The 14,607-nt window shown below is 32.8% G+C and overlaps 2 protein-coding genes across 10 annotated transcripts; both read left to right on the top strand.

The window, feature by feature from the left end:
• Nucleotides 1-1,359: 1,359 nt before the first annotated feature.
• Nucleotides 1,360-3,308, top strand: LOC125420767 (mitochondrial import inner membrane translocase subunit TIM14-2). Its single transcript, XM_048467798.2, has 3 exons — nucleotides 1,360-1,673; nucleotides 2,157-2,329; nucleotides 2,899-3,308. The coding sequence occupies exons 1-3, from the start codon at nucleotides 1,671-1,673 to the stop codon at nucleotides 3,053-3,055; spliced, it is 333 nt and encodes a 110-aa protein (XP_048323755.1). The 5' UTR covers nucleotides 1,360-1,670; the 3' UTR covers nucleotides 3,056-3,308.
• Nucleotides 3,309-8,074: 4,766 nt separating this feature from the next.
• On the top strand, nucleotides 8,075-14,227 carry LOC107411341 (probable serine/threonine-protein kinase PBL28). Of its 9 annotated transcripts, none has more exons than XM_048467768.2 (10): nucleotides 8,095-8,319; nucleotides 9,511-9,714; nucleotides 10,280-10,393; nucleotides 11,133-11,494; nucleotides 11,819-12,054; nucleotides 12,173-12,299; nucleotides 12,390-12,461; nucleotides 12,545-12,722; nucleotides 13,151-13,283; nucleotides 13,904-14,227. In XM_048467768.2, exons 2-10 carry the CDS (start codon nucleotides 9,617-9,619, stop codon nucleotides 14,123-14,125), a joined length of 1,542 nt encoding a protein of 513 aa, XP_048323725.2. In that variant the 5' UTR covers nucleotides 8,095-8,319; nucleotides 9,511-9,616; the 3' UTR covers nucleotides 14,126-14,227. The 9 variants fall into 9 exon arrangements, 8 of the variants coding, with proteins under 8 accessions (XP_024926136.3, XP_048323725.2, XP_024926137.3 ...); XM_048467765.2 differs by having other exon boundaries at nucleotides 8,098-8,319; nucleotides 10,258-10,393; XM_048467766.2 differs by having other exon boundaries at nucleotides 8,098-8,319; nucleotides 9,427-9,714; nucleotides 10,258-10,393.
• Nucleotides 14,228-14,607: the final 380 nt, after the last annotated feature.

Here is a 14,607-nt window from a genome sequence, read left to right as displayed (position 1 = left end):
TTTTTGAGTAATTTTTTTCTTCTTCTTTCTTTCTTTTTTTTTTTTTTTTTGGGATAAGTTTGAGTTTGGTATGGCGAGGCTAGAACGGCTTGCATGCGAGCTGGAGATGGTGGTAGAAGTAGAGGGAAAAAACACTATAAGAGAAGAGGAAGGTGTGAATGGGAATTAGAGGGGAAGAGAAAAAGAGGGATGGTGCGAATGAGTATAGAGGAGAATAGGAGAAGAGGCTGGGTGCGAATAGTAATTTTTGACAATTTTTGGAACGTGAGCTTCTTTAAAATCTGTGTCATCTGAGTAAAACCATTTCAATCTAATGATTCAGTTTTTTGTCCGCACTATGTTGGTCAGGTCCGACCTGGCCATAGAAAGACTATATATGTATATATACAAAATAATTAATAAATAACAATAGTAATATAATATAATTATTAATAATAATATAATAGTTATAAAAAAAAAGTCAATTGGGCTTCTAGAGAGAATATGTCTTTCAGTCTAATGGACCAATTGAAGTATTACAGAGAATGTGTGCCTAATGACTCTATTAAAAAGGTCAATAAACAAGTAAATTCTATTACTGGTATAATCAAACTCTATAATATAAATGAACAATTAAACATATATTATTGATTTATCAGATTTACATGCAAAATAGAACACAGAAATAACAAAAACAATGCTTAATGGACACACTGCTCTTTAACATTTCCTCCTCACGTTTTAATTAAATAGGTATCATAGAAACCTTAAAATCCTAATCACTTAATATATATATCGTATATGACATCAGTGACTCATTTCCAATTTATTTATATATATATATATATACAATAAATAACAATAACAATATAATATAATGATTAATAATAATATAATAATAAAAAAAATAAGTTAATGTAGCTTATAAAGAGAATATGTCATTGAGTCTAATGAATCAATTTAAGTATTATAGAGAATGCGTGATCAATAACTCTACTAAAAAGATCAATAAACATGTTAATCACAATACTGATATAAACAAAACTTATAAATAATTTACATGATTATAGCTGGTCCACTAATAAAATATCTAACATACATTCCTCTTATATTGTGACACTCATTGTTAATAGGTTCGTAAAAACTCTCTATTAATCAACAACGTTTAAACGAGAAAATCCATGCAACCTTATCATCAATTGTAAAATTATCATAATTAATTAGTTAGTTAATCTAAATGAGAATTATCCAATAAAAAATTGAGATTATTAATTTTAAAGGGCTAATTACAAAAAACAAAATTAAAAAAAAAAAAAAAAATTGGTGCCCATGGGCCCATAACTAGCCGGTTATTTTCGGTTGGAAATATTTGGAAAACGCCAGTAAAAGGTAGTCTGTTCATTCAAAAAAAAGGAAAAAAAAAAAAAAAAAATATTCACACGCCTCCTTCTTCTTCCTTGGGCTAGGGTATCCATCTGGCTTCTCATCTCCATTATCAGCAACGTGTTTCCGTTATATTTTCATTTCCAAGAAAACGCAGTTTATAACCGTAAAAACCCAACCTCGGCTTGTGATACTCGTGCCACGAATTTTGAAGCGCGGCTCGCAGACGAAGGCGACTCCCAAAACCAAAGAAAACCGAAGAACTCCCTTAGAGTTTCAATTTTTTTCAGCTTGAAAGCATTACGAGAATGGTAAATCACTCTTTAGATTTTCTAAATTTCCCTGATATTTTGTTTTAATTTTACTTTTATATGTAAATGTTTAATACTGTAAACTAATTTTGAGTTATTAGGATAGGAAAGAAGAAGATTTTTATGACTTCTATTTCTATAAGGGATTCTGTTATGAGGGATTTGTTTCTTCCTCATTGCTTGGCTGACTCTCTGTTTGGACTTCGAGAAATCTTGAGGAATGGGTGATTACATTTTGTTTTCATGGACTCGTGGCTCCTGATTTACTTTTATTTTCTGCAGTGGTTCTTTGGTTTTGTTTTCTTCCCCACCCCTCTGCAATTATATAAACTTTTCTTTCTCCTTTCAACTTAGTTTGCTTAGAAGTCATTGGTGGTATTCATGGTGTCATGTTACTCATCTTTTACTTTCTAATGATTTCACGTATAGAGTTGGGACAAGCGATATCATGAATTAATTGGGTTATTATAAAATTTCAATTAGGCTTCAGTAATGATAGCAGGATTTGCTGTAGCTGCTGCTGCTTATGCTGGCAGATATAGCATTCAGGCTTGGCAGGCAGTCAAAGCAAGACCAGCTACATTACGTAGATTCTATGAAGGTGGTTTTCAACCTATCATGAATCGAAGGGAAGCAGCTCTGATTCTTGGAGTCAGGTATTTTTTTGTTTTTTTACATATTTGCTTTAAAGTATTGAGGTATAGAGCCTGTTGCTTGCCTTTTTTACATTGGAACAGAGCTTTTATTGGCAACCCGTTCGTAATGCTCTTAAAGCTACTAGTTGTGTGGACTTTCCTTCAGCATGTTGCCTTAGCACTGACATATAGTATTTGGGTCTGAGGAACTAGTTTATCTAAGAGCTATTTTTCCTTTTTATTTATTTCCTCGAATGTGTATGTGAATGTAAATCTGTTAGTGATTCAGTAAGTTGGTCCAATTACTTGATAATGTTTGTTTGTTGTTTTTACCACAGACCTCATTTTGTATCTCATGAATACACTGATGATAAGCGATCCTATCATCCAAAATATGTTTTTCCTCTTATCTAATTTGTTATAGTCTTTTTGATTATATTAACGCCTACATTTCACATGTTTATTCTTATACCTTAAGTCTTAAGTGTACTCTTGTATGTTAGTTTTTTCCATTATTTTATATATATATATATATATATATAAAAGGAAAACAAAAAACCATTAACAGAAATTATATTTTACAATTTTAGGGAAAGAACTCCGACAGAGAAGATCAAGGAAGCTCATAGGAGGGTTATGGTTGCAAACCATCCAGATGCAGGTGGTAGCCATTACCTTGCATCAAAAATCAATGAAGCTAAAGATGTGTTGCTTGGGAGAACCAAAGGTAGCGGGTCTGCTTTTTGATGGTATTTTTGTTGATATATCGATGATCTCTTATCCTATTCAGATGATTGTGTTCACAAGATCCCTGAACTATTGAAAGAAGAATTTTGCGAGTCCTTCAAGTAATTCTTTAGTTTCCTAACTATCTGGATAGAATATATTTTCTTTTAGGAATTAACTAAGCATTAGGAATACACGATTAGACTTTGTTATCTTGGATTTTCATTGTCTGTATTAACAGTACAAAATCATATTGATGGCAATAATTGTTCCCCTGGCATCTTGTTTACTCTTCCAATTAGGCTTTCTTCTTTGGTGCTTTCCTTTTTTTTCAAGGAAATCTTTCAACATTCCTGCATTCTTTCTCAGATAATTTACCTACACCTCAACTCCACTTGGTTTTCAACTTCAATTACGGTGCCTTTTTTAAGAAAAGTAGACAAAAACTGCTATTGTATTGATTTGACTTATAACTGACATGTCTGTCCTGCAACTTGCAATAGCTGTTTAAAGCATAAACAACAAAACATAAAACTCGTTCATCAAGTGGTGCAATATTGTAATATTGTTTTTGTAAGTGGGATGTTCTTTTGTCAAATTTTAGATAGTAAGTGACGTGATATTGTTTTGTACATTTATATTTTTGTTTAGGATGTGAACCTCATTATCTTTAAAGAACTAAAATGCTATCATGGACACTTTTTTTTTTTTTTTTTTTTTGGGCAAATATAAAAAGATAGCCTCCTGGTATTGCGGACACTTGGTATCTTACATTTAAGGAATTTAGTTGTTGCTTTATTACAAAATGGACTAGCAAGTTTACTCTACCTATGAGACTAGCAGTTTCAGTGAAGTTGTCCAGCTACTCCCTTTTGCTTCTGTTATAATAATTCTTCTAAGTTTCTTCTCTAGACCAGAAGTCATAGCATCGCCTTTAACATATTTCTATTAGAGAGCCACGGGTATCGATTTTGGATGCTAACTACTCTACTATAATTATCAAAGTTTAGATGCTATGGTTGACAAATTAATATAAATTAAATGCATGAATAAGTGCCTAATAAATAATTATGAGACATTTATTTAATTTTCATGTGGCAAGGCTTTTGGTGAAACCAAAATTTTCTAGTATATTACTAAATCAAACGTAGAAAACATGAACAAAATACATCTTCTGTTACTGCAATGGTCTGCCAGGGTTGTATTCATTGAACTACTCGAATGTTGTAAACCATTTCTTGCAATCCTGAATTTGAGATTTTTCCAAGTATATAATGAAATTAGTGTTCCAAGTATATGATGAAATTAGTGTCTTTCTTGTAAAAATCAAAACAACGCAACCATTTATTTCTCATTGTGCAATAGCAAAGAAAACTTCCAGACTACTAGCTAGTTTGACTTTCATGAGAAAAACTTTCATGCTGGTGCAGCTTAAGCCCAAAGACAATGTTGCCCTAACTTAAACCCAACAACAAATTTTTTCGTGGATAACAATAAATAAAAGAGATCTACAAGGATGCAGACTTGTGTGAAGGAGAAAGATTCTGTTCTGTTCTTCGGCTTTGTTGTGATAGACCCATATAGGATCATTGAATTGAATTATGAGGACTCAGTTCTGTCTTGAGATTAAGTCGATTATACATTTCCAGCAGTATAATTTCATTTATACATCTTCAGTCTTGAACAAATTTCATAGAGGAGCATTGAATCATGGAACTTTCAGTTAGGTCTCGAGCTTGAGTTCATTATAATTTCTCATTATCTCAACTTTTTACTGATTATTTAGAGGTGAAGAAAATAGCATATTGTGTTTTGATTAATTCATTTGCCAATAAAATTGAACAAGGCTTTTGGCTTATTATGTGTCATATAACTTTGAATTTGGTTCACAAACAATCATACTGGAAAGTTATTAGTATAAGTCTAGCCTGACGATCGTTTTGGGTTTTTCATTGTTAACCGAATATGGAATTTTACTAAAATCTGCCTTTTACATTTCGTTAATCATGCCTATCGCTATAAGAACATGCCAAGTTTGATATTTCTATTGCACTGTTGATGCGAAGCTTTATGTTTATGGAGATTTTGTTATATGTTTAACACGAATAATTCGATAAGAAAAGTTTAAAAGCCATGTACACTACCAAGGAAGATTATCAGCACCAACGTTTAAAGTCTTTGCTGGAAGGTTATCAGCACTAGACTTATCACCTAGACTTTTTCTTGCTTCTGCACATCCACTTCTTCCCTAAGCTTGGTAAGATCCTCAGCCATTCTGACTGGCATATCATGAAAATCCAATACATATATTGTTCCTCATGCATATGTAAATAAGTAATTAATTACTGAAGGATTGTGATATTTTTAAATGAGGGCAAAGTAATCAAAATACAAGAATCAAATACCAAACGGACAAAAGTCTTAAGTTGTCACTCTATTTTTCTCTTTGCATGTGCAAGAAAGTAAACCATTTACATAGGAAACCACTGCCTTAGAATGGAGCAAATATTTTTCCATACTAAGTAGAGGGATTTGTATTCTAGAGTTTTGCTAGAAAAATAGTAATTTTACTGCTAAGCTATCTATAAAAATGTCTGTTTTAGATAATTATAAATTATAAAATTGATTAATTGGTATATATTAGGGGGAATTATTATGCGTAAGATGGTTAATAACTACCTCTTCAATTCGAAACCCAATTAATTATCTATAAAATTCCATCAAACAAGGAAAAAAATGACTTTTTTTTTTTTTGATCGATCCAGGGAATAAAGACTAGTAGCTAAGGGAAGATGAGAAAAAAACACTTAATCGGAAAATAAGAAGTTAAAAAAATAATAATAAAGAGAGAAAAAAAACAAGAAAAAGAAAAAAAATGGTTGATTAAAGATTTGCGCAATTCCTTCGTTTGGTGAAGATGATGGCCAGTTTGAAATCCATCCCACTTCTCTTGTTTGGGAGAATATTGCATTGTATTTGTATGCTATATGCTCCCACGAGAAAGAAAGAAAAAGTAAAACAGGAAAATTCATCAAATGAAAATACATGATGATGTAGGCATGTCATTATATACCTAGATAGACATAGGTTTAGACTAAAGTATCATATAAATGATATTAAAATGTTTACCATATTTATATAATAAATGATGTGATATATGATATGATAATATTTAATTGATTTTTTTTTAATTCATTTATTCATTTAACATTTCACTTTTTTATATTTCAGTTATATAAATATATCAATTAATATTATTTCAACACATTTTATTTTGTAAATAATTTGATGAATATTATAACATAACTCATAAGTGGTACTATTTATCATTAGGAGTAAAATTGATTTCATGTCAAAACTGTTAAATACTCAGCCAAAAACATAATTAATACCTTTAAAATTTAAAAACACATGGTAGTGCTCCATGTAAAAGTATAAAAATGATTCAACAAACATTTTTAACAAATCATTCTAAAGGTTGAATCAATTTATATCGTTAATCAAGCATTTGTTAAATTTAAACATTTCCTTATGCACCATTGGATTGACTCCATCTATGGTTAAGATAATTTGTAAAAAGATGCTTGTTAAATTTTTGTTTTTAGAACATGTTAAATTGGGGGAGGAAATTCTTTTTATTTTATATTTCAAAGGTTAAATACTATTAGTTATTGTGAACTAGGATATTTTCAAAATACTTGTTAAACTCCTTAGAACATAGATCAAATCCCAAAAATATGTTCACTATAAAATGCATAGTTTCATTTTATCTTATCTTTTTATTTTTTTATTAGATATAGGGAATTCATACATTGATCATTGGCAAAGAAAATAGTAACTATTGAACTGTCCTTAAAAGATCATGATATACATAATTTAATCCACCTCCTTTTAATATAAACCCTTGAAATTGAAAATAAGGATAACATATAGAAATTCAGATTGCATGTACTATTTGCATTTTCTCATTTTCTCTAACCAATCTTTATACTTTTGAAAATAATGTCAATTTAAGAGGGCGCATAAGCTTTTGAAAATAATGTCAATTTAAGAGGGCGCAAGACGTGAGAAATGGGAAAATGGGCGTGAGCAAAGGGGGGAAGATTTTAATTGCAAAGTGGGTTGTGCATGTGAGCCTCTGCAAAGGGACTTCCAAACACAGCCTCTGTCATGTGAGTGTCGCTGTAAAGACTTTACTGGACCGGTCCCCCTCTATTCCTTTGCCTCCATCCATTATTTATTAGACAGCGACTTTGGAGCCAAAAATTTCCAATCCTCTTATCCTCCAATAGTACCTTTTCTGTGTAAAACCCCAGTAGCTTTTGTTTGCTCTAGTTATGGAATCTCTTCTAAGTACATTCATAATTTTCCATGTTTCAGATGTGTTATTTCCACCCTCCCTATCCAATCAAATTTTTTCCATCCATTGATTACCCAACAAATGTTGACCGTTGACCTTTTTAACTTCGTGGTGTGACATATTGTCTTTTGTTAAAACACCCCACTAAAAAGTCTCATTGGGTTGGACCAATGCTTCATCTCAACCAAAACTATGCAAATTTGAGCAATCTTTGCTTTCATTTTGACGTAGAGCTTAAATCATCAAAATGGAAGTGGTTCATTTTGTTAAATCATCATTTATTCCAAAAACAGAAAACAAATTTAACAATATGTATATCAAATATATGTTAACAATATGTATATCAAATATATGTTTTAATACATTTAATTTTTAAATACAATGTGTTCTTAAAAAAAAAAAAAATCAATACAGTGCAGTCTTAGTAAGGTATTTTTGCCTTGATAATTGAATGCTCATAGTGACACCCTTCTAAAGACGTTTTTGATTAATGTAAATTGTTTTTGACTAATCAAGATGATGATGATGATGATTATAATTATGAGGTAGCTAGAGCATATCCATTGTATACACAAAGATGCATTATTAATCTATATAGCTCTAACTTTTAGTTCCATCTATGTAAATTAGCATTTAGGGTATTCGAGTAAAAAACCTATAGTAGGGTAATTTACTCAACCTTCAAAGGTCCCAAGAAATCCCATTAAATGTGAAAAAGGGAAAAAAAATCAAACTTGGTTTTGGACAACAACTGTTTGGTGTCATAGGAACATCCGGTCCTACCTGTAGGATTAGTTTTGCATATTAAATAATGTCTGTATGTTTGTCTTTGGCTGCTTTCTAGGAAGTCTTTGTTTTTCAATGCAATCTTTCAATGCAGATCCTTCAAAGGTGGCCTCTCGAAACTGGCAAGAAGTTCTCTCTGGTAAGTTAAAAAAGAAAACAAAAAAGCTGCTTTTGTTCTTTCATTTTGTTGATTTCTCTTCAGCTCCGCTACTTGCAGGGCATGGTTAGCTTTAATGACCCTCCTCTCTCTCTCTCTCTCTCTCTCTCTCTCTCTCTCTCTCTCCTGTGGCCACTCGTTTTCATTCTGCCTAACACTTATGTCTCTGTGTATTCTGGTAATGGTGACTTCTCACACAAAATGTCTCACACAAAACTTGCTTTGTCATTGTAACAGAACCCATTTAGTTGCACTTGCTTTCTCATTAATCCTTATGTGGGATTTAAAAGTTACTTAGTTTGGCTGGAAACTGGGGACCAAAAAAAAAAAAAAAAGAAAAAAAAATCTATGTTCTTTAGTTTTCATATCTAGTACTTTTGAAGTTATTTATCTGTATAACTTTTTGTTTAGATTCTCTCAAGTTGTACTTTTGTTGCAGAGCTAAGAAAATAACCCAGAAATCTTTTAAGATTTTGGAATAGAATTTTGACCATATTCTTAAAAATTAAAAAACAAAAAAATGTTGGATATATGAGTATTGATGACTTTCTACAAAAATCTAAGATAAACATGTTTGGAAGCTGAAAAAGGTGGATAACTTTTGGTTCATATTTAACAGAGGTCCATCAACAAACTTGTATATCTTGGATTCTCTTTATCTAACATCTGGGTTTCGGAATCCAAAAGTTTTTTAAAAATTCCAACTCATTCCCATGGATGTTCTGGCGAGCATTTTTCTTGGGCATATTTCAGGTTCAACTTTTAGAGATTCCCAGGGAATCTTTTGGGATGTGGAATTCGATTTTTTTGCCAACCGTGAATTTTTGGCTTTTTTTTTAATCCGTTGAACAAGGTCAGCAATGCCTCTATCCATTTCAATAAAGACAGCTCGTTAAGTGCGTCTTCAGCTTTTCGTTTTCGTCTTAAGCTCTCACAATCTCTGGCTAGCTTTTTCTACTTATCCAGCTCATTCATACTAATCTGAATCCCCAGGAATAACTTTACTATTGTGCTTTGTAATTTCCATAATGCTTTATAGTTATAAACCCTCTGTTTGGCCTGATCAGACCCATGGAATCACTTTCATAGGTTTATCTCCCACAAAATTCTTCATCTGAATCAATGACCAAAATCTGAACGTTTCTTTCTCACATGCTTGTGGAAAATACGCAGAGACCAAGTAGATGAATCATTGTATTGGGTTTACTGCCCTTTCTTTTACAAGACTAGTGAGTCTTAGAAGTGAAATGGAGATAGGTTTGGAAGCTTCAAGGGAGTGATGCTTATTGACAATGCGCTTGTTCTGGTGGCAACAACTGCCGCTGCTTATACTGATTCAACTTTTAGAACCCAGCAGAACAAGCAACAAACTATATGGTACTTTTTTCTGTCACCTTTCCTTATTTTGTTTTTAGGTCATCATCATCACCTTTACTAATTAGGTTGCATATACGCAGAGTTTGTGAACAAGATGAAAGAAACATTGTGAGAGCTTTAAGCATGTAAAGTCTTTATAAATTACAGTACTTTTGAATATGAGCTTGCTTTGAACACTAAGATGGATAGCAGACCTAGTGATTTAAAAGGACTTGATTTTGTATCTGTAATACATAAGAATTTATGGATCCCAAAATCATTTGTATTTAGATGTATGCTTTAACTTTAATGTGGTGGAATGCTCTTGCAAACTTCCCTTGAAACAGGCGTCTTATCTTCTTTAACATTTAAGGAGAATTGTAAGTATCTTTGTGGCTTCGATCACCTTTATTTGTGGTGAAAAAGTATGAAACTTAGATGTTTCTAATTGTAAATTCTGAATATCTTTTTTTTTTTTTTTTTTTTTTTTTTGCCCTTTTTAAATAAATGTTATGGTTGTCATGGAAAGCAAAGTAATTTTGGTGCACAAATTGTGACCCGCAGCTGAAGCTTCACTTGCTTTCAGGAGCAAGGTTGGAAGTCCTCAACAGCCAACCAGTAACGCTGGGAGAAACCCATGCCTAAGACAAAAGACATGTGTCAATTGTTATAAACTGAAGGACCCAGGTGTTGCTTCTTTGTAAGCTCCCTCTCTTTTTCTATGTCTTTTTGCATGTCCAAAGGTGCGTGTGCATATCACAGCTCAGTTTTTGCGCTATTCGAATGTTGACATTAGCGATGATTAATTTAGGGAATTATGAACCTTACACGTACACATTTGCATTCTTGCCTGAAAAGGAAATTTAAGATATATACAAGTTTATGGTGCACCATATCCTTTTTTGTGTGAAGAAATTAGTTACATAACATGGAGTTATGAAGTGCTGACTCCTGAGCTGAAATATTCATCCCTTATGTAAAACCACATATAGGAAATAGTTTGTCTCACCCAAGGATGAGAGGATTTTTGTACCGCAAGCATACTTTTAGCCTCAATGAAACATACTACACTGAAGCTGTGTTGGTTGTATTGGACCATTTCCAAATTAGATACTCTGTTCCACTTCACTGCATGAAAATGCACTCATGTTAATTGCTATAAACATGCTGCAGAATGCAGATTTGATTGTTTAGATACATGTATTTGGATTTATAAACCTACTAAAACATCTTGTTTAGACATAAAATTCTTGGTTTTTAGGTTGATTTGCAAAATTGTTATACTTGCATCTAAATTTTACTCAGCTGTCAAGGATTCCGCAAGTTCCTTATATTCTCAAACAAATACTTCTTTCATTTATAATAGGCTACTTCTTCCTTGTTTTGTCATTAATTTCTTAAATATGTTTCTACAGTTATTTTAAAATCTTATACTTCAGCAGGTTTCCTGGAATCTGTACATTTTCCCTGCAGGCTAAAACATTCAATTTGTTACCTGATGCACCAAGATCTTTCACCTCACATTCATTATGTCAATTACAAGAAAAGATCCAACAACCAAGAAATTACAGGAAGATAGAAGCTGCAGCTTACGAGGATAATGGTGTTCCAACTCTCATGCCTGTGCAGGAAGCTCATGAACAGAAACCAAGAAAGCGGAAAGTTGCAGCCATAATTGGTGGTGCAGTTGCTGCTCTTCTTGTGGTTTTTGTAGTGGTGCTTGTGTACATATGCTTGATGCGTGTCAGGAAATACATAAGGCGAACATCTGATACTGCATCTTCCGTGCCATCTCTACCTGGTAAGTTGCTAATTAGCATACTGAAAAAAAAAAAAATAAAAAAAAAATACATGAAGGTTCATCTAAATCTCAACAGTCAGGACTTGTATGAATGCAAGGGCGTTAAGACTTAAAACAATCAGTAAGTTCAGAATGATGTGAATCGTAGTAAAAGTTGAGGAGTGTTTAATGATATTGGGTCACTTACATTGTAATTCCCCAATTTCAAGTGAAGAAAGCATTGGCAACCTCATTATAGACAGTCCAAATTATTTGATCATGGTTTGCAAGGAAATGGAACTAAATTCTAAATAGCTGCCTTCTTTTCCTTTGGTATTTCCTCAGCTGAACTGGAAATAGGGAGTATATCCCCCTATGCTTGTCCTCTCTCTCCATTTGATTCCCAGAATTTAAGGCAACTAACCATTCAGGAACTGAAGCGAGCTACATGTGATTTCAGTCAAAACAATATCCTAGGTGAAGGTAGATTTGGTTTTACTTATAAGGGACTGCTTCAAGATGGTTCCATTGTGGCTATCAAGAGACGCCTATATTCTGCAACTCAGTATTTCTTTCATGAGGTAATTCTGACACTATGTTTGAGCAAAGGTCTTGATTCTTGATCTCCTTTGTGTAGTCCTCATATTGTTTAATTGTGCAAGCACAGGACATGAGCTTTTCTAGTGCTTGATGTAACAGGTGAAGAACATAGCTCGTGTCAACCATATGCATCTTGTCAGTCTTATTGGTTATTATCAAGATGCCCATCAACAGTTACTTGTCTATGATTACCTCTCTAATAGAAACATAGGGAACCACCTTTATGGTAATCCTTCTTTCTCTCTCTCTCTCTCTCTCTCTCTCTGCACAAGCACATTTATATACATTTAGCCACAACTGAACATTTGGAATTCAGATAGTGAAGGATTACCTATAGGAAAGCTTGGCATACGGCAAAGGCTATCAGTAGCGCTGGGTGCAGCAAGAGGTACACCTTTTTTCAGTTTTATTTTTATTATTTTTTGTTCTTAATGAATATGGAAGAATTCTCATTCTTAAATTTGGCAACAGGACTTGAACATCTTCACAGCTTGGTGCCTCCTCTGCTACACATGCATTTTAGAACAAGCAATGTTCTCGTGGATGACAATTTTATGGCTAAGGTGTCTGATTATGGACTTACCAAATTTGTAATTGAGGGTAATCATGCTGGATCATCTTCATCCATTGATTGCTTTCTTGACCCAGAGTATGTGATCTCTATCTGAAATCAACTCTTTAACTTATAGCAAAATGTTGATATTTTTTGTCTCCCTAGCACCTGGCCACTTCCTGGAGTTACATAACCTTCTTCTTAGCTAATTCCTGGGGAACTTATGACTTAGATTTTCAGAATGCTTACTACTTAAGATAGTCTCATATTACGATCACATAGCTAAAGATTTCCTATTATTCTATTTGAAAAAAATAGTACATGTACTCGCCTTTAACATGTTATTTGTCCTAGTTCTTATATTGTCAATTTCTTCATATAACGAACTCAAGTATTCATTTCCGCTGAGCAAGATAGGCAAATCCTTATCATTATAATATATCCTTCCTAGAGCTATGTTTTCTGCAGTTGATACAATTTAGATTTGAACTTCATTTTCACATCTAAATTGATCATTTTGCTAGGTTAGATATACCCAAGAAATTTTCGGAGAGAAGTGACGTGTATAGTTTTGGGGTCTTCTTACTGGAATTGATTAGCGGACGTGAAGCACATGGCAGATACCAGTCAAACTCGGTGGGGAATTTAGTATTACAGGTAGATTGAGATAAATTTCCTTATCTGTTGTCTCTCCTCATTAAACACCGTATCATCCTCTGCATTTTCTGATCCAACTTGGTTGAATTAAGCTTATAACACAACCTCATGGGACTGTTATAGACAATCCTTGTCTCTCTCCTTTGAGATAAAAAGCTTTGTTTTGTTTAAACCATATGAATATGATCCTTTATTCAAGAATCTGAGCTCATTGCTCTTAATAGTGTTCCCATTCACTTGATTTGTCTTTGTTTTTCATAGTCTAATCAATCTTCTCTCCTTCTATTACTTTGGCATCTATCATTTACATGATAATAGTTTGCATTCCGGCAACCAATAAACATGTTTTTAAGATATGCTGTGTTACAGTTATGACTGTGTACGTGCATGCTCACTATATCATCTTCTGTCTCAAATGATGGCATAAAAGATGAAATTTTCTCATGACAAATTCTTCCCAATTATTAATTGGTACTTTCATTATGAGAATATAACATAGACATGTAACCTATTTATAGATGAACATGTTCCATTTTTAAAAATATAGTTGTAATGCACCATTAGTTAAGAGAAACAGTACTTTTAGTCAATTACATGTCTAATATTCCTTGTTTTTGAAGGCCAAGAATCGCATGGAATTCGAGAATTTCGTAGATAAATCATTAGAGGGCCACACAATGTATGCTGCAAAACAGATGATGGGATTAGCAATGATATGTATAGATGCCAGTGTTAGAAGACCAACCATGAAATTTGTTCTTGAGGAGCTTGAACGGATTCAAGAATCTGAAGTTGATGTGCAGATTGGTGCTGTGACTCTTGGAAGTGAGCTCTTCAAATGAGTGTTTTTTTTTTTTTTTTTCCCAGCTGTCTTTTGGTTATCTGCCAATTCTTTTATTGATTATATTTCTTCTAATTACCACAGAAACCCAAAAAAGGGGGGGGGGGGGGGGGGGGGGGGGGGGGGGGTTAAATTGTAACAACATTCTTGAAGTAAATAAATCGGAAGGAAGTAGTGTAGGGTTTCTATGTTACTTAGCCAGAAGATTGGCTTCTATCAGGTCGGCCTCCCATTAGAAAACTTTTTTTTTTTTTTTTTCAGCTCTTGAATCGCTTCCAGACTGAAATTTAAATTACATTTGAATTCCTTTAAGGGTTGAAATTTAAATTACATTCATAATTATTTAGATTTTAATAAGATTCAGTTTCTCCAAATAAGATTTTAATATATCACTAAATTTATATTAGATTATTAATTAGATTTTAAATGATAATTTTTAAAACTATTTAATGGTTAATAAAGTAAAATCTAATGAGTGAAATC

The sequence above is a fragment of the Ziziphus jujuba genome, chromosome 10 (assembly GCF_031755915.1).
Source record: "Ziziphus jujuba cultivar Dongzao chromosome 10, ASM3175591v1".
Taxonomy (NCBI): domain Eukaryota; kingdom Viridiplantae; phylum Streptophyta; class Magnoliopsida; order Rosales; family Rhamnaceae; genus Ziziphus; species Ziziphus jujuba.
This window is presented reverse-complemented; position numbering and strand designations above follow the sequence as displayed.

What these genes read in the sequence shown, in the direction of transcription:
- LOC107411341 (XM_025070368.3), top strand. Translation starts at nt 8,214, where the DNA reads ATGTTTGTCTTTGGCTGCTTTCTAGGAAGTCTTTGTTTTTCAATGCAA. An exon ending in CATAGGGAACCACCTTTATG is followed by an intron (nt 12,300 to 12,389) that starts GTAATCCTTCTT and finishes TTTGGAATTCAG; the next exon opens with ATAGTGAAGGATTACCTATA. An exon ending in GATTGCTTTCTTGACCCAGA is followed by an intron (nt 12,723 to 13,150) that starts GTATGTGATCTC and finishes TCATTTTGCTAG; the next exon opens with GTTAGATATACCCAAGAAAT.
- LOC125420767 (XM_048467798.2), top strand. An exon ending in GCTCTGATTCTTGGAGTCAG is followed by an intron (nt 2,330 to 2,898) that starts GTATTTTTTTGT and finishes TTACAATTTTAG; the next exon opens with GGAAAGAACTCCGACAGAGA.